Source organism: Pimephales promelas, chromosome 5 (genome assembly GCF_988280905.1).
Source record: "Pimephales promelas chromosome 5, fPimPro1.hap1.1, whole genome shotgun sequence".
NCBI lineage: Eukaryota > Metazoa > Chordata > Actinopteri > Cypriniformes > Leuciscidae > Pimephales > Pimephales promelas.
The window spans coordinates 14,724,229-14,748,610 of record NC_142773.1 but is presented as its reverse complement, the minus strand read 5'-3'; the positions used below and the strand labels follow the sequence as shown (position 1 = coordinate 14,748,610).

General features: G+C 36.9%; 1 protein-coding gene across 1 annotated transcript in view; it reads left to right on the top strand.

The window, feature by feature from the left end:
* Nucleotides 1–24,382, top strand: part of pigk (phosphatidylinositol glycan anchor biosynthesis, class K) — a 62,033-nt gene that overhangs the window by 4,910 nt on the left and 32,741 nt on the right. The window contains exons 3-9 of the mRNA XM_039661317.2: nt 2,251–2,342; nt 2,659–2,794; nt 3,080–3,191; nt 3,278–3,374; nt 6,514–6,631; nt 9,841–9,951; nt 12,813–12,985. Of these exons, the coding sequence (XP_039517251.1) occupies nt 2,251–2,342; nt 2,659–2,794; nt 3,080–3,191; nt 3,278–3,374; nt 6,514–6,631; nt 9,841–9,951; nt 12,813–12,985 (839 nt within the window). The remainder of the gene's footprint in view (nt 1–2,250; nt 2,343–2,658; nt 2,795–3,079; nt 3,192–3,277; nt 3,375–6,513; nt 6,632–9,840; nt 9,952–12,812; nt 12,986–24,382) is intronic.

The window sequence follows — 24,382 nt, the reverse complement described above, 5'->3', positions numbered from 1 at the left end:
TTAGAAGGATTCTTATCTTAATGCATAAATTCATAAATACATAATTGCATTAAAGGGATACTCCACTTTTTTGGGAAATAGTCTAATTTTACAACTCCCTCTGGGTTAAACGTTTGAGTTTTACCGTTTTTAAATCCATCCAGCCGATTTTCTGATATTTAGTAGAATATCAGTAACCAGACAGTTTCTGGTCTCATTGACAATGAGATTAGAAACTGTCTGGTTACTGATATTCTTCTAAATATCAAAACACTGGCTGAATACATTCGAAAACGGTAAAACCTAACTGTTTAACTCTGGGGCAGTGTTGTGCAAGTTACTTCCAAACTGTAATACATTAGGTATTACTTGTTACTGTTATTTAAAAGTAATTCATTACCTTACAATATTACTGTCTCAGAATTGTAATGCGTTACATTACTCATGTATTACTTTTTAGTTACTTTCACCAAAATAACTAAGTAGAACTTAACTTTGGGGCTGTAACGATATGCAATATGAAACCGAAATCGCGATTCGCCACACGACTCAGATCCACGAACCTACAGAATCGCGACACACCTCTTCCAACTCCAGCGTTGTTCTCCTTACCGTCCATATCCAATGCTGCCTTATCTTTAAATTAGGCTATTATTATTTGAAGTTAACATTATAAAATACGTAGACCTACACCACAAAATTACCACAATAAATTATTTAAAATTGGGGAAGTCCAGCATTATGGACATTACATTTGCAGTTAAAACATGAAATAAAAATTCTCAGAAAATACATGTATTGAAACGTATATAGGCTACTTCCTTAAAGGACTCCAGACATTAGACAAATATCAGTCTATGTTTTATTTTTAATATTAGGGAAAAGACAAACATTCATGCGTGACAAAAAAATTGGAGGCAAAATATATTTTTTGTAATTCTGTTAATTACACTGCGCAAATCGGATGAGGAAGGGTTGGCTCTCCAGTCTCCATAGAACTTAAAATATTCATTTTATTTTAGTTTTTGTGTTCGCATTTAAGAGGAAAAAACAGACGCGACCGCTCTGAACTGGCACTAAAAGACTGCTTTAAAACTTTCACATAGTCTGTTGCCTTTAAGAAGTAAAAGCAGACAATACACTGTAATACAACTGTAATACAAGCCTCACTGAACATGTAACGAGTAAAATATTACTGAAAATTGATTAGTAATGCCTTACACTACTGCGTTACTGCAAAAAGTAATATATTACTGTAATGTATTACTTTTGTAATGCGTTACTCCCAACACTGCTCTGGGGGAGTGGTAAAATGAGCCTATTTCCAAAAAAAGTGGAGTATCCCTTAAAGTTACTTTTTTTTTTTTTCAAGACAGTGGGAATCCAAGCTCTTCTAAGAAGAAAAGAGGGGAATTAAAATTGTTAGTCATAAAATAAAGCTGAAAATAAATTAAATGTACATTTAACTATTTTAAATACATTTAAATTGAAAGTTTAAAGTAATGCGATTACTTAAACTGAAATAAACCTGCATTGAAGCTATATACAGTAGGCCTATATTTATGAAAACTGATATATTACACTCTAAAAAAATGCTGGGTTGTTTTAAAGGGGTACTCCACTTTTTCTGGAAATATGCTCATTTTACCACTCCCCCAGAGTTAAACAGTTCAGTTTTACCATTTTCGAATCCATTTAGCCGATTTTCTGATATTTAGAAGAATATCAGTAACGAGACCATTTCTGGTCTCATTGACTTCCATAGTAGGAAAAAAATATACTATGGAAGTCAATGAGACCAGAAACTGTCTGGTTACTGATATTCTTCTAAATATCAGAAAATCGGCTGAATACATCTGAAAACGGTAAAACCCAACTGTTTAACTCTGGGGGAGTGGTAAAATGAGCCTATTTTCAAAAAAAAAAAAAAAAAAAAAGTGGAGTATTACTTTAACCCATCTTTGGTTCAAATACAACACAGCCATTGAGTTAAATGTTTAAATTACGTTTTTAACCCAACATTTGGGTTTGTCCATATTTGACCCACATTTGGGTTAAAACAACCCAGCATTTTTTTAGATTGTACAGTACATTATTGGTTAATGCTGTTCTTATAGGTTTTGTGAAATCCTGAAATTTATTGCCAGTTAGGGTACAAATAAATAAGAGCACATAAAAGGGAAAGACAACAAAAGGGTAATTTACAGGTATAACAAATTGTTTGAAATTGTATATGATTATATTTTTAATTCTAATCATGCTTTTGTCTAGGTCTGCACATCTAGATTCTGGTTTAATTATCGGCATGTGGCAAACACGCTGTCGGTATACAGGAGCGTAAAGAGACTGGGCATTCCAGACAGGTAAACTTCAGGTCATTTACTTCAATTATGCTGTAAAGCGTTCTTATCTGGACACAATTATATATAAAAAAACATAAACTGGCCTATAGTTGGACAAATCCATTGTATATCAACTATTATTCCCTCCTGGCATCCTCATTATATAGTGACACGTTATTTAAATAGACTTTTAACCACTGTTTTCCATTGCTTAATTTGGTGCTGTCCAGAGATAGGGTCATGTTCGACCTTTTGTCACAATGAGGCAGTCATATTTGTGTCTCTAGCCGCAGTCCTGTCGGCTCTGATTAGATGTGTTTGCTCTGCTTTTCCCCAGTCACATCGTGCTGATGCTAGCCGATGATATGGCCTGTAACTATAGAAACCCCAAACCAGCCACTGTGTTCAGTCATAAGAACATGGAGCTCAATGTGTATGGAGACGACGTGGAGGTGGATTACCGCGGATATGAGGTGAAGCCGCTCTTGCTTTAATATTGGATTTTGAAAGCTCGTCTTCAAAAGGTCTGCTAGCTGTTTTCAGCACGTAAACTTAATGAAAATAGTCAAAGTAGGATCAACCTGCACATTTCCGAGTGTTTTTGAGTCAATCAGTTGAGGGAATGACTCTTACTCACTTACTTATTGTAATTTACTTGATCTGCCATAACAATATACAATCTGCACTGTCACTGTATAATCACTTGCCTTTTGTGACAGTTGTTTCTTAGTTTAAAGGCATTTCTTTTTGTTTCACAGGTCACAGTAGAGAACTTCCTGCGAGTCCTGACAGGCCGTCTCCCCACCAGCACCCCTCGATCCAAACGTCTGCTATCAGACGACCGGAGCAACATTCTCATCTACCTGACAGGTCAGATCGCTAACGGAGTCATTGATGGCTGTTTTTTTTTATATATACCTTCTTTTTTCTGAATCTGTGACACTTCTTTTTCACAGGTCATGGTGGAAACGGCTTCCTGAAGTTCCAGGATTCTGAGGAAATCAGCAACATGGAGCTGGCTGATGCATTTGAGCAGATGTGGCAAAAGAGGAGGTAATTATACAGTGGAAATGCCGTACCTCTCACATATTTGGCATGATTTCATCATTATGTACTCTGTTTTTACCACACACAATGTCATTGACGTGGTCAGGCATGGTGTTGGCTCGTGGTGAAAGATCTTGGCTGATAATTGAATGGTTATCGGATTCGCGCCTCAGTTCTCAGTGTCAGGTCTCGTACAATTAGGCGTGAGTGTTAATGTAGGCTATTGTGATTTGGTAGCCCAACTAAACAATTTCATTAAGTTTAGTGACAGCATGTTATGGTGCAATGACTGGTAGGCTATTGATTTTATTATTTCTTTCATACAAATTTTAAAATTTCAATTCAGTTATTGATATATTGATGAATATCGATTCATTTTAAATAATATATATATATATATATATATATATATATATATATATATTTGGTTATATTAATCCATAAATATTTGGTACAGTAAAGATGTTAAGTTTTCATTGGCTACAGAGAGGCCCTTCTGCTGGTATTCTTAAATGTTAAAAATAACAACTCAATTGAAATATAATGGTGTTTTTATTATAATAACGCTTTATAATATTTTAATGCTATTAATAAATATGTAATAATGCACATGTTTAGCAAAATTCTAATTTATTCTAATACTACACTGTAAAAAAATATTGATGGTTTAACTTAAAAAAGTAAGTAACCTGGTTGCGTTAAAATTTTTAAGTTCATTGCACTAGAAAAAGTGAGTTAATACAATGAAGGAGATTAATTTAACCATCAGAAACTCAAAATTATATGTTATCAGAACTAAATAAATTATTTAAGTTGATTTGACAAAAGAAAAAATGTTGTGATTACTACAGTGTAAAAAATATTGTTGGTTTAACTTAAAAAAGTAAGTAACCTGGGTTGCCTTAATTTTAAGTTGATTGAACTGGAAAAAGTGAGTTAATACAATGAAGTAGATTAATTTAACCATCAGAAACTCAAAATAATAAGTTATCTCAACTAAATAAATTATTATAAAGTTGATTTGACAAAAGAAAATATGTTGTGATAACAAATCTTGAAAATATTTTTTACAGTGTAAATATATTATAAAATACACATTTTTCCAGCCAACTTTGGTCATTAAATGTTTATTTTTCTGAGGTAAATGTAACTTTATGTGACATATTGACCTCTTTCCGCGGTTGAAAAACACCGATTTATCGATGTTATGTATGAGGCATATACATTTCGGTAAGTTGTACTGTATCTTTCAACATGGGCGACCTTTTATAGTTCATTTAACTAGTAGTAAAGAGAGATTTTCGGTTCACGTGCCGCCAGGTGCTGCAGCGATCTGTCACATCACATTTAAAATCGCCAAAACGGTATTTATTGTTTGAATTTTGTAATAAAATTGACAGAATCTGAGAGCTGAGAATTTCTTTCATATCAAAACCTGCTCTGTCTTGTCTGTCGATGTCCTCTTTGCTCCATGATTTTTCTCTGTGTGAGAAAATGGATGTGTGGCGTGAAAGGTGAAAGTTAGGGGTGTAACTATACCCTCATGTCACGATTCGATACATATCACGATACTGAACTCACGATTCGATATTATTGCGATACTCCAAGACATATGGTAAAAGGTTAACAAAAAGTGTACTGTTGATTAAAATGCTAAATTTGATTTTACATTGTGGGTTTAAATGAATAGGCTTGGACTTGGTGCTTGTAACCCAAGGAAAATGGTGACAGCAGAATAAAAATTTTCATGATTCTGAAGCTGAAAATACAGAATAATTTTAGATGAATATGCTTACACTCTTTTACTGGCTAGATATATTTAAAATAATTTAGGACACTTTGCACTGGGAACATCAGACATTTGGCATTATCAGGACCCACAAATACAGTATTCCCCCATTGCTTTATTATACATTATAATCAACATTATATATAGTAGTTTAATGTAGTACTGACACTAAAACTCTGAAAACTTGGGACAATCCATGATACATATTGTCACTATCCACGATACGTATTGTAGCATTTTTGTATTGCGATATATTGTGGCGCGATATATTCATTGTTACACCCCTAGTGAAAGTGTGCGAAAAGTGTCAATTGCGTGACAGTGAATGCATAAGAGTTGGCAGCTATATATTTAAAAAAAATGGGGGTTCGCGTCTTCCGACACCGTTTACACCCACGTTAGTTTGCATTCCTGATTAATCCAGGAATAAAACCACTTACTATATTTATGATTAAGTCATTGACTCAACTGATTCATTCATAACCACTGATTTATTCAGTAACAATGAATGTTTGATTCTGCTTTGGTTTCATTTGGGACTATTTTTGTTGGCAGAGGAAAAATAAAGTAATTAGCAATACTGTGTCTAAAATGCAAGTTCGTCGACTCAATACAAACGCTCATTGAATGCGTGTTAAACCATTTTATAAAAGCACACTTCCAGTCATTTCATCAAACGTACTTGTTCAGCTTAATCATTGTGTAAATGCTGCTATTGAGAGCAAATTACAGTAATTGACCAAAACAAATCCAAAACTCACATGAAACATGCATTAGTCTTCATTGTGGAGCTTCGAGACACAGTATTAATGTACATGGCCGTCATGGCGTATTAATTGTGTGTTATAAATGCGCTAATAGGCTGTTTAGGTTCCAGAGCTGTGTAAATATTGTAGGTGCAATGAGAGCTTCCTTTCTTCCTGTAGAGCACAGGATGTTTTGTGCCTGTCAGTGTAGTAATTGCAGACTTGATCCAATAAATTAGTGAAGCCCCCTTTTGTGCTTCATTGCTCCCCCATTACATTTCAGGTTCATGCTATTCCAAGCCGTCTCATTCTCTGGTTCGCTCATCTGAGATGGCCTGAAGTGGTTTCTAATTTGTATTATATATATATATATATATTTGTGAATGGGGCAGTAATGGGTGCTACGTAGGTTCTTGGTTACCGTGGCGACGGCTTGTATAGAGTACTGTGTTGGTTGTAAGGATTTGAGCCCAGTGCTGCAGGTCAGATCTGTCTCTTATTACTTCACAACCAGCTTTAATTACAAATGATATCAGACATATACATGGAAAGTGGTTTAAAGCTGACAACCATGAATGACTGGCTCTAAAACGGCCTTATTTCTTTGCAGGTACAACGAGCTGTTGTTCATCATAGACACGTGCCAGGGAGCCTCCATGTATGAGAGGTTTTACTCGCCGAACCTCATGGCTCTGGCCAGCAGTCAAGTGGGAGAGGACTCGCTCTCGGTGAGTCAAACCTGAGGAACTTGATCTTCTGCACTTCAGTTATAGCTGTTGAATTACATTCCAAAAAACATTAACATGGAAATTATAGAGAGAAAGGGTTTTGGGGATGTGATGAGGTTTGGGATCAAACTTGCACCTCTTAAACAAGCACCAAGGTTTGGTGTGTAACATTTCATAACTTTTAGATCACATTTTGGAGTGATTTAAAGGGATAGTTCACTTTGAAATGAATTTTTGATATGTTTTAGCTTACCTCAAGGGCATCCAAGATGTAGGTGTCTTTGTTTCAACAGCATTTTCAATTTTGACATTTTTTTGGTCAAACCGTTCTTGTCTATAAGTCATATAATGCAGTTTTAGGGGGTCCACCTCAAAGATCATGCACAGAGAAGTCCACATTAAACATGATGATAATGACTCGTGAATGTAAGTACACGTTGATGGCCTAAGACACGAAACGGGTTGTTTGTGTGAGAAAACGAACAGAATTTATATCGTTTTTACCTCTTGTTAACAGCCGTCGAACTGATCTTAATCAGATGTCCAACTGAACCGTCTCCAGACGTGACGCCGGAAGTGATCTCTCGCGTCTACGTCACGCGTTGTTTACACGGAGATTTCGGAAGTTTTACCTTTCACTGAACATATTTCGATAAATTGAAATCGTCTTCCATTGCGATTTCCTGTATATCTTAATATGTTTAGTGAAAGAGCAGTGATGTGGACGCTAAGCGCCGAGTTTTACATCGTAGGTAAGACTAGAGAAATCGAATGGGAAACGAGACACGGGATGCAATTCGCTCTGTTATAGAGAACTTTCTGAACTTTCTTGTTCAAACTGAAGCCAGAACAAGAAGAGTGTTTGATAAACCTTTTAAATGGAGGTGATGTTGTGGCCCTACTCCCGACTGGTTTTGGGAAAAGTTTAATTTATCAATTGTTACTGTTAGTTATGTCTGTCTAAGCAAAGTGAAGTAGCAGAGTCTGGTATTACCAGGCTAGAGGAGCAAAAATCTGTGTTTAAAAGAGATCTTATCCTAGGTTTGAGAGTTGGCTACAAATGTTTTATTGTTTCACTCTGGCAAAAGTAAGGTTAGAGCACCGTGATTGTACCGTGGATGCATAGGTTCGTTTACAGCCATGTTCACTCCGGTATTTCACTCGCATCATCAAGAGTTTAGAGCAGGTTTACAGTGGAAGTTCGACCATAGATTTGAGTTGGATGCATGATGTCTGTGGTTCGATGCAGCTGGCTTATGGGTAACCAATGATAAAACTTCAGAGAAGCTCCCCCTAGCAAGAGAGAAAACACTTCTCTATTATGCCATTCCATTCTCTGTCTACGAAGCAAAGTGGAGTAGCAGAGTCTTGGGATTACCAGGCTACACCTTAAAGGGAGACTCCACTTTTTTTTGGAAATAGGCTCATTTTATCACTCCCCCAGAGTTAAACAGTCGAGTTTTACCGTTTTCAAATCCATTCAGCCGATTTTCTGATATTTAGTAGAATATCAGTAACCAGACAGTTTCTGGTCCCATTGACTTCCATAGTATATATTTTTTTTCCTACTATGGAAGTCAATGAGACCAGAAACTATCTGGTTACTGATATTCTACTAAATATCAGAAAATCAGCTGAATGGATTCTAAAATGGTAAAATTCAACTGTTTAACTCTGAGGGAGTGGTAAAATGAGCCTATTTCCAAAAAAAGTATCCCTTTAAATGCACGCATTGTAAAATAAAGTGCAACCATTTAAATAAAATTTGACTACAATTATGTGCCATTTCACAAAGATAGATCTGACTAATTGTATTGAATATAACACGACAAAATATTGAAAACATTTAAACGTACAGTATGCGATTTTTGGCCACCAGGGGTCACTTTTTTAAAATAATAACAAAAGACGTACTTTGATGACGTCGGGAAAGAGCGTGGGCTCACGGGAGTTGTTGTCGCTGTCAATGACAACCAGCTCAGCTCATGACATCACAAAATATACGGTTATACGGCATCTCTCTGTAGATTTAGCTTGTCAAGAAGCTTTAAATGCAACCCCAATGTTTACCTGTGTCATGCTTCTCCTGTCCCAAACCCTTCTCGGGTCATATTTTTCAGGTACGTTTGAGCTTTAGCTAATGAGCTGGCTGTAGCAGCAGAACGTGCAGGCAAAGCGTAATCGTGGTCCATAACTATAATACAGACGAATATAAATATTAATATTACTACTTCAATGAATGACCTATTTTAGAACATTTTTCATATATAGAGCGCACCGGATTATAAAGCACATAAGATACTGCAGTCTAACGTTTGACTGGGTTTGCGTTATTCATCCACTATGTGCTAAAGGCTAAAGGGAATGTAGTAAGTGCGCGGCGCCGGAGGTGAGGCGTTTTTTAGTAAGCATGAGAGAGCTGAAGCGGGCACATACATTCGCAGCCTGACTCATAAGAGTATTCAATGTGCGCGGCTCGCTGACCGCAACAGTTGGCTGTTTTGAATGAGACGACACGGTTACTGTGAACGGGGAGCGCTTTATGCGCGAGCAGCACCGGGGACAGTCTGTCTGTTAAGAGTGAGCGCTCGTGAGCGGGCACGTGATTTACACACATAAAAATACGTACTACTTTTTTTTCTTCATCATTTTCTTTGCTTTATTGGCGGTAGTCCAGTGTTCCCCTTTGTGTTTGGCGGTTTCGCCGGGTTCCGCAAGGAAGTTAGAGAAAATAGAGGAGTCAAAGGTTATATGACGCCATAGACGGGCGACGAAACGGAAATAAAGAAACGTCCCGTGTCTTCGAATTTAACTATAAATTTCTCCGTATTTGAAATTTGGTGGAAACTGTCGGGATAATGTAAGTACACATCTAACAGAAATATATAACATAGATACAATTATTTGTGCTATTTTTAATGCAGAAAAAATACATATTGTGGCTTTAAGGGTCATTTTGGTCAGAATCGTTGACCAAACTACTGTTTATAGTTTTTAGTGCCAAAAAATTGATTGCAAACATTTTACACTTTTGTTTTATCTAGTCACATTGGACTTCGTGTGAACAGACTGTACTACACACTAAACTAGATTCTACATCTGTACAACATGACTCTCTAAAAATCCCTGAATAATTCTAATAAGTTTTAAATGACTAAAGAAGTATAAAAGATTGGGATTGGTTCACCTGTATTGTTCTGTCCTTACAGCATCAGCCAGATTTGGCAATAGGGGTCCATTTGATGGACAAGTACACCTTCTACTTACTGGAGTTCCTGGAGGAAGTCCACCCAGCCAGCCAAGCCAACATGAATGATCTGGTAAGTGTCTGTGTGCTTGTGTATTTTGTGTTGGTGCCTGTTTATACGTAATTCCAACCAAATGATATGGAGAATGCAGATGCTTTGACAAGTTTTTGGGCACCTGGTAATTGAAAACCAGTCGTAAAATCCTACAGGAGCATTTCTCACATCCTCAACGCTTGTACAAATTGAACTTAAAAAGCAGCGGTCACAAAGACGTCCCGTCACCTCAGATGAAAAGAACGACCTTGCTGACCACAGGTCTCATAACGCACCACTTTAAACAGAGCGACTAACGCAGGCGTAGGTCAAACAGCTTTGAAACAGTCAGGAGGGAGACCTTTTCTCTGAAGGCCTGGGCGAGCTTTAGTTTCTCTTCCCTTCATCTGAGTGGTTGGAGTCCCACCAACTCCCACAATCCATTTTGATCTCTTCTGCCCTCCACATCCTCTCTGCTTCCCAGATCAAACAGGTGCAACAACAGCCTCTTTTCTGGCTGCTTTTTTGTTCCCTGTCCTCTTCTGACTCTCTCTCTCTCCCCATTCTATTGCATTAGCAGTGATATTATTGATTTCCCGTGGGAGCAAGAGAGAGGTTTTAATGTTGATAGAAAAGCGCCACTTGATCTTTCATGAATGATCTTTCACATGAATGATCTCTCTTTCACTCTCATCATCAGAAAGATTGCAGAATGCGTTTCTGGCTGTCACTGTGCACTGGGAGTTGCGGTAGAAAATAATGCAGTTCGTTTAAACCAGATTCATTTGGCTTAATTCAAGTATGCACTTGAAACTTGTTTCTGAACTGGATGTTCAGAGAAATGACATTTTGAAATCGTAAAGAGTCATGTCGAGTTTGATTTATTTGATTTATTTATGCTTAGCTTTTTTCGCTGGCCGTCGTGGCCTAATGGTTAGACTGGTAACCCGAAGGTTGCGGGTCTGGCAGGAAGTGACTGAGGTGATCTTGAGTAAGGCACATGACCCCCAATCACTCTCTAGGCGCCACAGCAAATGGCTTCCCACTGCTCCGGGTGTGTGTGTGTGTGTGTGTGTGTGCGTTCACTCACTGCTCCTAATGTTTGTGCAGTAATTTGGATGAGTTAAGCGCAGAGGACAAATTCCAAGTATGCATCCACATGGGTTGCATGTGTGTGTGTTTACAAAATAACTACACACACACAGCACACACAGCCCTAGACAAAATATTACAATTTTTGGCTGAACGCCGATATTTTAATTTCTTTCGATTGACGAAACTATTGTTGGTCTTTTTTTTTTATTAGGAGCTGCATGCTTATGAATTTCACACGCTTATTTATTGTATTAATTCCTGCGTTCATTTAACAAACATTTTTAAAGGACTTAAATGACATGTTAAATCAGTTTACAGTGATGCCAGTCGTTATGGTTAGCTGATACGCCTCTTCGTCCACATTACTGGCCTTGTTGTGCATTATTCATATGTGCAGTAAAAAATAAAATGCCCCCATTTCCCAGTCAGAAACTCGATTCCCAGCAAGTCAAAATTTCCATCTCCCCACAATTAACTGCAAACCCGCATTCGGGGCTGCCTCCATTCTGATACGGAAAGTCAGACATTATTGAATCTCATTTAATATTCAGTTTCACATTGTGGAAACTAAATGTATTCTGAATGCAATTTAATGTCCTCCGCCCCAAACACACACACACACACATCTCATTCCAGCTGGACAGGATTGGGTCTTAAATGATTTCATCCTGAGGTCACACTAAAAAGGATGATTAAGAGTTTAGAGTGGATTAAGATTAAAAGTCCCAAATTACGATTTATTAAATGTTTAGGTAATGGCTTCATCATTTCGAAAGGAATCTATACAGGGTAAAGTTTTTGCTGTTACAATTCGTTTCAACGTAATGAAAAAATGTGCAAGGTCTAGAGACGTGTGCTTAAAGATGTCCGTCTAGCGCATTTACATTGAAAAACAATGAAAAAGTAGCGCAGTGGAATGGAAAAACGCGTTCTATGTGAACCACCCCATAACTGGTTAAATGTTCATGTCTGTGTTTTATTTACAAGCTTTTTTTAAATAAGAATTCACAAGATCACATATTAAAGGAGTAAAACTTTTGCTGATAATTTACTCACCCCCATTGTCATCCAAGATATCCATGTCATTGAATCATTCAGTTGAAAAATAAGAATTTTTTCAGAGATTTTGAACGAATCTTTTTCCGAGTCAATTCGTTCATTTCGTTTGTTGAATGAACCAAATGACACGAAAAAAGATTTGTTCATTTTGATGAACGAGTTCGAACAGGAGAGTCAGGAATGTGCATCACAGTACAGAGCAAGAGCTTAAACTTTGTTATTTATTTATTTTTTTTAAATGAGTGATCATTTCGCTTGATAAGACACTTATTCGTCGTCTGGAATCGTTTAAAGCCCTTTGAAAAGTTTGCAGTTTGCACTGAAACTGTCTTTTGGACCTTGAACCGTTTGGTTCCCATTGAGGTCCATTATATGTAGAAAAATCCTGGAATGTTTTCATCAAAAACCTTAATTTCTTTTTCGACTGAAGAAAAAATGACATGGACATCTTGGATGACATGGGGGTGAGTAAATTATCAGCAAAAGTTTTTTTTTTTTTTTTTTAAAGTGAACTACTCCTTTAATGTCAGTTTCCTGCAGCACATTGCTAAATGCCGCAGAGAACAAATGTTATTTAAATGGTAATTTTTGTTCTTTTTCTTTGTATTCATTTCTGACAGCATCTAATAAACTGCAAAAAAACACATTTGGGAATGAATGCACTCTCAGAACTTGGCAACCCGTAATTAATCTCTTTGTTTGCGTTTCTTAGTCTCGTTTGACTGATTGTATTGTGTCTGTTTCAGTTTAAGGTGTGCCCGCAGAGTCAGTGTGTGTCCACTCCAGGCCACCGTACTGACCTGTTCCAGAGAGATCCGGGGAGTGTCCTCATCACTGACTTTTTCGGAAGTGTTCGTAAAGTGGAGATCACCAAGGACACCATCAATCTCACGCCCCCTTTAGAGACGTCATTGCAAAGGTAAGTGGAACACAGTCATCAGTCTTTTAATTATCTTGAGTATTACAGTTTCCTGGAAAAATGCAGTGCATTTACTGGAGTAAATTAGCCCATTTAGTGTTGGCTTTTATGGGACACAATGTACGTTTACATAATGCAGTTGGCTTATACTGACTTTATTGTAATTTAAAGCTTAATACTAATATAAATTAATTTATGTATGTGTGTGGGCATGAGGATCATGTTTGATGTCAAAGACATGGATGTTAAATGGTTCATGATTTGAGAAATCAAATTTTCCTTAATCTTTTGAGATTTAAGAGGTCATTTTACTACCAAAACATCCTATAACTCCACATTTCCTTGTTAGTTCAAAAACTTTTATTAAAACGACTCGTTTCGGATTTTTGTCTCATTATGATGTAATGGTGCAACGACAGACCACTGTTTTTATACTGTACAAATTATATATATTCTTTCCCCTTATATACTGTATAAAAGAAGAACACGCACACAAACACTAAATGTTTTGATTATCACAAGTTAAATCGCTTACTGTAGAAAGAATTAATTATTACATTCATTATTGCAAGCAAGATTTATATAAGGAATATCTATAGAATCTATATGCATATAAATCTATATTCCAAATAATTTATTGATTAAATATTAATATCAGCTTGCTTTTATTTACTGTGGTAGACAAATGAATTGAAATAAATGTGTAGTAATTTAAATGCTTTTATTTACTATCATAGTAAATAAAAGCACTTGAAAAGTTTGATATTAACAACATAATGAAAGGCTGTTACTGTGAGTAAAACATTTATAGATATCAAACATTTATTTTTGTGAATACTTTTGATAATGTGTTCTACTAACATTGCTGAATGCTTGAAAAAAAGTGCATCTATTGTGAGATTAGTACTAAGAGTTTATATAATTTATACTTGCTTGCAAAAATTGCACCAAAGAAAATAATTAAACTAATGTCCACACTGTTAGACCTTACCAGGTTTTTTACAGTAAAATACTGGCAACACTGTTGCCAGTAATTTACTGTAAAAATGCACTAAAACTAATAAGTTGTATTTTTTAGTTAACTTGAGTTTTAGTGCATTTTTACAGTAAATTACTGTCAACAGTGTTGCCAGTATTTTACTGTAAAAAACCTGGTAAGGTCTAACAGTGCATTTTAATGTGAAAATAATAATAATTAAAAAAAAACTATAATAATAAATATTTTATAATATAAATAGTAAAACTCTTGTCAGGTTGTCCCATTCCTGACACATGCCATTGGTAAGGCAATGTTGCTGTTTAGGCTAAAAAAAGGGGGGTGGAAAGAAAGAAAGAAAAAATGGGGAAGTGGTTTATTTGTGCTTTTTTGGAAAATTAATCTGTGAGTGTTTTACTTATAGCTGTCCTAGCACATTAAGCTACTATAGGATATATACACTCACCTAAAGGATTATTAGGAACACCATACTAATACTGTCTTTGACCCCCTTTTGCCTTCAGAACTGCCTTAATTCTGCGTGGCACCTTGCTCAAAATTGCTTAAATCACTTTCTTTCCCATTCTGACATTCAGTTTGGAGTTCAGGAGATTGTCTTGACCAGGACCACACCCCTAAATGGTCAGCCAAAATTGCTAAATATAGTATTTTTCTTATAGAAAGAGCCGTTCCTCAAACTATAATCAATGTGCTCGCATTTCACACACGTTTCAAATCTGTTTAAATCTTAACACCTCTAAACTCAATTTCAGCATTTTACGTCATGTTTTGCATGTGTTCGTTTAGAAAGCATGGCATTGAAAAATAATCACTATTATCATGTCGCACGTTCAGATTTTGCTGAGTTAGACACGTTCCTGGGTCAACTTATTTTGTTGATCCCCTGGAACAACATTCCTGTCTGAAAATGTAATCCTAAACCTAACCCTACTTATAACTTATCCCTAAAATCAGAGGGAAATTAAATGACAGGTGGTTAACACTGATGTAGAAACACCTATAACCTTGATTGTACATATGAACTTGACATAAACTTAAACGTAAACTTGTCACTTTAATCTGATTGGTTGATTGGAATGTTGTTCCATGATCAACAAACATGTTGGTCCAGGTACATGTTCCTCTTGGTGAAATCAGGTTCTGCGATCATGAACCTGAGCATAATCATTCAGACAGCATTCAGAACATCACTGTGAATAAAGTTGCCACAAAAGGATCCAAAGAAAGTGACGAAATGAGAGGAAATGTACAAGAGGGTGGAGACCATTGAGATCATTAGTCTTAGAAGAGATCTGCGCTGCTGCAGCTGACCTTTTCTGAGGCGAGCTGGAAGGAATATAAAATATGATTTTTTTTATATGAAACACACACACACATACTATATATATATATATATATATATATGTGTGTGTGTGTGTGTGTGTGTGTGTGTGTGTATAATTATTTAATATAATTTATAATATAATATAATTATTTTGTATATACACACACATGCATATATTTAAGAAAATGTGTTATTCATATAAAATATTTCTAGTTATATAATATAGATTATGTATATATATATATATATATATATACAGAATTTAAGCGCAAATAATTCTTAAATATATACATGCATGCATAGGTATTTATATATAGAAAATAATTATATACAGCACACAGAAATATATTATGTAAACAAAGACTTTTATTTTGGATGTGATTAATCGCAATTAATTTTTGCACAGCCCTAATATATATATATATATATATATATGTATATATATATATATATATATGTATATATGTATATTGCTTTTACATTTGTCTTACAAAAGATATTTCTCTTACTGGTGTTGGTTGAATATTTGGAGAATTTTTTTTTAATGTTTGTAGTTTTACTAAGAATAGCACAAAATTCTAACTTTTCAGAAATGATTTAATTTAAATAAAAAATAAAACAATTATTTGACTTGCTTTGATTTCATAAATATACCTAAAAAGTCTGTAATTGAGGAAAATATATTTTAAATAGAGTGTATAATTTTGAAATTTGTAGTTTTGATTTTGATTGTGTGGTTATAATTTCAGGAAATGTGCAGTAGAATAAACGTGCATGTTAATAGCATTAGCAGGCATTGTGTTTTGAAACATGTTGGCCACAAGATGGCAGTAGTATTTCTTGGTTCACTAATCTAAGAAAAAAAAAATAATCTTGTTTTTTTTTTTCTTTCTTTTTCTCTGCTGTCAAACTAATCTGTAATGCAGTCTGTGTGTGGATGACATTAGATAAACATTAGATTCCACAGCATCAAAGTAAAGTGAATGAATTGTTTCTACTGTAGCTCTATTGGAATAGCACCAGCATTTGTGCATTTGGACCTAACTCTGAAACTACAGTACATTGTTGTGCTTTTGACCAGAAAGCTTGTTTGCATAATTATTTCATTATTCATTCACAAACAGATTATGTAAACATAATTACACGTTTTTTATTCTAATCTTCAAAGATAATTTCTATCTAATTAGTGTATAAAAGCTAATTTAGCTAAACAGTTCAGGTCTTCCTTGTCTTCTCAATTATTATTTTCGGTTACTGGAAAAACAACATTATTACGGAGGAAAGCATTTTGAATGGATCAGACTGAGAATGATGATGAGAGGTAATAATGTCCCATCTTAGTTAGCAGCAGATTCTTTATAAGCCACCGTCATTTCTAGCTCCCCTGACTAAAAGTCCACTCTTTGTGAATAAAATGAGTGTGACTAGAGTAAACAGAAACTGAGAATTCAATGAATTACATTATCATATGATGAATAAATAAATAATTCATGAATAATAAGTAAATGATATATGAGATAAATCACCTTGTTTCACTGAAATGCAGCTGAACACTGATGATTTTCACCTGGTCTCGTGTGAATTGTCCTACATTCAACATTGATATTTACTATATTGATATTTATTACATAGATGTGTAAGCAGGATGATGATCACACTTCTAAAGTCATAAGTTTGGGGTCAAGATATATTTTTAATAAATTATGAAAGAAATCATAAGATATTTTATGAAATTTAAAGAAATTAATACTTTTTTTATTAGGCATACTTTTACTTTTATTTGTCGTCTATCTGTCTGTCTATCCATTCATCTATCGATCTATGCCTGCCTTGTTTTACTGTGGGGGGAATTAGTCCCATCAGACTGAATTATCTTGCTTATTTATTTACTTGTTGTAAAATGAACAAATTTAAAATCTGCTGCAGGCTTACAGTTGATAAGTTATTCTATTGGCGTGACAGAAACTGAATTGCTTGGATCCACTGGAGTCTTCTTTAATCGTCTTTTTTATATTGGTTGGCAGGAGAAAAAAGGCTTTTTTTCATTAATCTTTTTCTTTAAAAAAAAAAAATACCCCAATTTAGTGGAAATTGCTTTTCATAAACTATGGGAACAGGATTTATTTTTACTCATTCTAAACCAGTTGCATTACACTGCATCAACTGTTAATGTCACACGACTAAAATGACCAGTCAATCAAAAGAAAGCAGACATAGCAGATCCTTGTGATTAGGGTTGGGTATCGAGAATCGAGTATCGATTGGAACCGGGACTAACTTTTCGTTTTTCCCGGAATCGTTCAAAAGTTAAAATTTCGATTCCTAGTTTCGATATTCACAGTCCGCCGAGCGGAAGAAGTAACCACTGAACAACACCAACGAAGAAGCGTCTACCGGAAGTGTTGGCATAACCGCGCGAGTCGAACATGAGTAGCTTACGTCGGCGGTCCAAAGTGTGGCTTCACTTCTCTAAAAATAACGAAATCTCGGCAAAATGCAAAATTTGTGACAAAAGGAGTATTTGTGACAGAAGGAGTATTTCCTTCCGAAAGACCGTTGGTTAGCAAGGTTAGCTAAACTTTTTTGACCCTGCCTCTTAAAAGAATCGGAATCGAGAATCGTTAGGAACCGGAATCGAAACAAGGAATCGGAATCGGAATCAGAATCGTTCAAATTCAAACGATACCCAACCCTACTTGTGATAGGTTTTGTAGCATGTGAATGGTTGAATGAATGTTGTTTTTTCTTGACCATTTATTTAAAGCTGCAGTCTGTAGTTTTTCCTCTTTGTCGCCATCTCTGTTTGAAATCTGCAATTGCAACTATCAACTTTACGTGGGTTGTGCCTCGGCACGGCACAGTGTGGATGAACACAATGTTTGAAAAGAGTGCGAGTCTGTCAGTCGCCGCGCTGGTGTGGATACTGGCATTCAGAATCACAGATTCTACTTTTCGGAAAGACATGCTCGAATCTCCCGCGGAAATCCACTGGAATTAAAAACATTATTGCAAGCTTACCGCTTTGAATCAAGCTAAGGCAAGTACATTTTGAACACCGGCTGGTTATGTACTTGCTCAAATTTATTTGGGATCATTTTTAACCCAAAAAAGTTATGGACTGCAGCTTTAATAATTAAAACATCACTCGATTTTCTGGTGAAACAACTTCTCTGGTGACATATGGACTTCTTAAATCATTTAGTCCTACAATCCAATGCAAGTCCTCATTCAGATCTGCTGCCATCCAATCAACATCTGCATGGAACCAAGTCATTTTATTCTGCTCAGTATGTCTCAAAAAGATTGGACGTCTACTTCCGCTGCATCGCAAATGTATGTTTTGCGAAACGCATGACGCAGTTAAAAAATAATTCTAATAACGGTGACTTTTCATTTTGTTCTTAATAATAAGAACAAATAATCTGATATTTCACGCATGGCCAAAAAGGTTAGGGTTCGTCAGCATATCCACTGAACAAGCTGTCAACCAGAGCTCCAGTCAAGAGTCAACTCCGTCTCTTGCTTTGGGAAAGGGAAGTATTCTCTTTTGTCCCTCACGTCACAGCCTGTCATGACTCATATAGTGGCACATCTGTGGGTGAAACGGCAGCATATGCACCTGAGGGAAGGTCTCTGTCCCGTGTCTCTTTGCTGTCTTTCAGCTGACATGCATGGATGGCAACTCCTGCTCTCTTCTACCATCAGACTCACTTGACAAGGACACTCTCTAATGCCCGGTCACCTTGCTCACTCTGTCTGGGCCTGTGACCGTATGGACTAGTTGTCACATCCGGAGCAATGCATGTCTGTCATGTGGCAGCAGAGCGCTTGCGGGGCGTCGGGGGTGGACAACTTTCACTTAACCTTCTATCAAATATACTGATTACCACCTTTGACTTTCTTCATTCTGTGGAACACAAAGGGGGGATTTTCAAGTCAAGTTTCAAAAGAGAAGAATGCCACGACAGTCTCATATACTGTATATAAACTCACTGTATACTTTATTAGGTATTTATATATATATATATATATATATATATATATATATATATATATATATATATATATTTGACGAACTAGATCATTTAGAACAGATCATTCATTCCATTATTAAAGTCATTTTGTAATCTGACAGCCCCAAGCCATTTTTTTATATTGCGCTTTATACAATACAAATGGCTTCAAAGCATCTTCATAGTAATAAGAAGGAAAATATCAGTATTAAGATTGCGAAATCCTTCAATTATGTAACTAATTCCATTTCACCAGTAAAGCAAGTCTACAGAACACAATATGAAGGTTAAATGATGCCATAAAGAATCGCATGATCTGATTATCATGCATGATTATTACCCTTTTGGCACGTTTGTTTTTTGCAAGCCTGTGAACTGCAAAACGGATTGACTGCGTATCTGTATTTGTAAAAAACAAAACTGGTGTAAATGTCCAAATGACTTGTGAGCGTAGGGCAAAAAGTTCCCAAAATATCCCGATATTTACTGTTTCTTTTAGCTGCGCTTACAGTTTTGCCACCATTCTTTCACTCATTGAGTTTTTCATCTTAGGAATAAATTACATTTTAAAAATGATTAAAATAGAAAAAATAGATTAAATTGTAATTATATTTCACAAAATTACTGTTATATATAATACTGTTACATATTAAAACCAAAACAAAAAACTGAATTAAAACATGGTTCTTTATAAGCTTTCATTAGGCTAGCCTCCCATGTGTTCATATTAAATTTCGAGTTGGTGCGTATGCAATTCCTTATAGCATAATTTTACCTTCATAGACAATAGTGTCAACCCCAGCATCAAATTATATTTAAAATGTTGCAAAGAAAAGTCACGAGGTAAGTGAATCATGACAGAATATCCCTTTTTGGGCGAACTAACCCTTTTTTAGCATACGTTTTAGAACATCATGTTCCCAAGTGTTTAAAAGCAACATAACTCTTATTCCCCCCCTCCATGAGACGTGTCTCTGTAGTGTGACAGTAGAGGCGTGACGACGCTAAATCATTCTGTAGCCATCCTGTTTTCCGCCTCCTTTCCTCCGTAGTCTTTGCTGCTGTATCAGAGGGCTTCCATTAGGTAAATTAAGTTTTACAGAAGAGGCTGGTTTAATAGACTCCCCACTCGTCTTTATAATACGTGCCCACTCTTTACGAGATTGTATTGTAATTCAGGTTTGCCCAGGGTGATGATGTTGACTGCCTAGTGCAGGTCTCAAGTCTCAAAGTAATTAAATGTCAGGTGATGTTACGGAATGAAAAATAAATCAGGAGGTGCGGCGTGGGCATAAAAGAAATGAAAGTGTGCTCTCAGTACACACTCGCCCCCTCTCTAGACACCATCTGATGGTTTTTCATATGAATTGACCAAAACTATTTCAAGTTCACCGTGAAAATAGTTGAAAATAGTTGCAGTGACAGATGTTGAATCATTTGGAGTTTCTTTAAATGAGTCATTAGTCTCATATTGCCAACCGGCTTTCCAAGGAATCATCACTGCATAGGGATTTCAACAACAATCTGAAGGTGCATTCAAACTAACAAGTCGCAAATCCACAGGTCATTCGATTTCAGTGAGATTTGGCGATTTCCAGCGGCATGAGCTAGGACTTTAAAGTCTACATGAACCAAAAGATGTGACCGACTTAAGTGTTGTGACATGTTTTCAAGTGAAACAGAATAATTCATTGTAAATAATAGATGATAGGGCTTGATTTCCAAGCCATCAAACTAATGTCATCAGATGAGGAACACAAATTACAGAGGAGAAACACACTTTGACTTCAGATTTGAAACTTGACTTGAAATTTTGAAAACAATCCGATACCGTGTGTCGTTGAGCGCTATCCTGTCGTCGGATTTTCATTCGATTGAACGTTGAATTGGTGGCGTAATCTGTTGGTGAGTCAGATCTTTCAAAAACAGAAGGAAGTGCAAGCAAAGCAAGCAAAACAAACCAAGATGGCCAACACAAGGCTGTATCTAAAATTGCATACTTCCAATAACAGTGATAAATTAGATATAGATTAACTATTAACAGATATTGCTGAAAAACAATATCTCATAAAAGAAGTATGTCTGACTTCACAGTACTCATAAAAGAATTGTCAAAAAGAACCCGGGTGACCTATGTGCATATGATGGACACCTTACCATCCCATGAGGCCACGGGAGAGGATTTATGAATAATACCAGAGCCCGTCTAACGAAGATCCTTGGCACTTTCTATTAGCCCTATTGTGTATCATCTTGGTTGCAGTTCCATTAGAATTCCACTGGAGGTGATCACGGGCGAGTGCAGAATGAATGGGAGTCTATGGGGCTAAACGGCTAAATGTGTCTCTTTCACCTTGTAAAAAAGGCTATAGTTACTAACCGCTTTCTAAAATCTCTTCCCCTGTATTTTGAGGCACATGCGCACACCCAGTACCTTACCTGAGCCAATCAGCGTCCAGAAACCTTGACCATGTGATCTCCCCCGCCCTCACAGAGACGCTATTGCAATGCAGCGGGACACGGAGAATGACGCTGAAGCCAAAGCAGTATAACTGTTTATATATCATATTTTGGATGAAGGGTTGTGCATGAATGCCAAAGTAAGTTTGTAATCTTTAATTATACAGTCGATGAGCACTGCATCCGCTCTGAGAAACGAGTTATTATGATGTAACGAGATACCATAGAGACGTTCGTGTATTTCCGATTGTGTATGCTTGTCACACTCTAGATCAAATGTTTTGTTTACCTAACTTTATTACTGTCTGCACTTGAGTTACAGTTGCCTTATAATTACATGTTATGTTATTGTTTGAAGCGAAGTTCGCTGTATTTCTTTCTATATTTAATGGGAAAATTGTTGTTTTTTTCGCAACAGTTTGCTATGCGCATGCGCTCTCATAACCCCGAAAGAGCGGCGTTATACAGATTTCGCGGGCTTGGGTGTCAGATTACAGCTGTACATAACAACGATTACAGCCTACTTTATATTTGCTTTCAATTTATTCTAGTAATGTTTAATTATTGATGCTATATTATTACTCCTATGTTTAATTGTTGTAATTATTACTATTATGTATATTCATGTTTATGTTACTGTTTATTTATAGAAAACCACAGCCACAACCATACAAGTGATTCTGTTGAGTGGTGATAATAAATGGGTTATTCCCGGAATTTAACTGCATCTTCGATTTAGACTCTAATCGGACAGTCTTTGGTGGGTCAACACCCTGAGCTGGCAGTCTATTATAAGTGCTACAACAAATAAGCATTATTTCATGGTCCTTCGAGCCGGAGCCTGGACTTGCCAAAGCGATAGAAGATGACAGAATATGAGGAGGATGATCCAGCTGTGCGAGTCAGGAGGAAGATTGTCCTTCCCGCACGATACAACGAGTACGATCTCACTGGCTTCCCCCTCCATAAGCCTGTTCCAGAACCCATGTCACCACTCATTCACTCAACCAGAATGGCAGAGGAAGGTGCAACTTGCTTTACTCCACAGCTAGCAGATTATACAGCTTACAGTTCGTCACAGTGGTCTGATGAAGAGTGTGAGTCTGCATCAGAAATCATAAGGAGAGAGAATAAGGATCTCCACAAAGCCCTTCAAGTGTTACAGCAGGAAAGGGACACAGTTCAGAGCTCCAATGACCAATATGCAAAGGAGCTTTATCAGCTTAAGCAACAAATGAAGCAGCTGCAAATTCAGATGGAGCATCAACGCCCTGGAAATCCGCCCTTTCCGCCTGTCACCCCCAGGAGGCAGTATAGCTCCAATCATCCTATACCTGCACCACGCGCCCAGCTACAGGCACGTTATGATGAACCGAGTTTCAGGCCTGTACCAGCTCCGCGTCTCAAACCGCAAAAAAAGCATCAGACTGAGTATGAGCTTCAAAGTCCTCCACATTATCCAACTCCAGCATCAGCCTCAAATATTATACAGAGCTCTTCTTACCACTTTAGGCCACAAGGGGTTCAGAGTTCAGAGGGATGTCATTCCCACAGAAAAGAGTGCTTAAATCCTCCAGACTGGGTACCTCAAGATAATGCAATGCATCCACAAAGGCCATACCCGCCACTTACGCCATCACCTCCCCCTGAACCGGAACTGATGTATCGAGGTCCAACCCCCACGATTCCTGACTTTATACATCCAAATCCGAGAGAGTTCTCAAGACTAAAAATTGCTCTGGAAAATATCCTCCCAGCTAATGCTTCAGAGAGGTTCAAATTTCAGATACTGATGGACCATCTGAAATTAGAGGAAGCTCTGTTAATTGCTGACTCATACTGCCATTCGCAACACCCTTACACAAGGACGATGGCTGCTCTAGATCAGCAGTATGGTCAGCCACATCAATTAGCTCTACAACGGATTGCAGAGTTGATGGATGGAGCCAATGTAGCTAGTGGAGACCAGAAGGCCTTTAGACTTTTTGCTCTCAAAGTCCGTTCTCTTGTTGGCATGTTGGAGCAATTAGGAGAGAAGGGTAATTTCGAGTTACAGTGCGGATCTCATGTGTCTCGGCTGCTTGGGAAGCTTCCGCATGACCTCAGATCAGGATTTCGGAGGTTTGCTCACCCACATCATGTGCCCATCCCTACACTTCTGGATTTTGCGGAATGGCTGGAATTTGAAATTCAAGTTCAAGAGGACACTACAAGGTTTGCAAGCAATCCACATGGAGGGGCATTGACACGAACAAGAGAGACTATCAGAGGCTCTAAGCCAGCTGCTAAAAGCACCACTGTCTTTCTGAGCACAGAGAAGGCGATTTCTGAGTCCACACCATCTGCGTTACCATTTAAGTCTGCTCCAAAACCCTACTGCACCTACTGTGACAACAATAAGCACTCCCTCAACAACTGCACCAACTTCAAGCTGCTTACTAAAGATCAAAAACGAAGCTGGGTCAAAGACAACAACAGATGTTGGCGTTGTGGCAGAACTCATAAGTCAGCAGAATGTAACTTAAAAATGCGATGCAGACAGTGCAACAGCCGACATCTTATGGCTTTGCATGACATCAGTGCTGGGAAGCTAGAGAATTCAA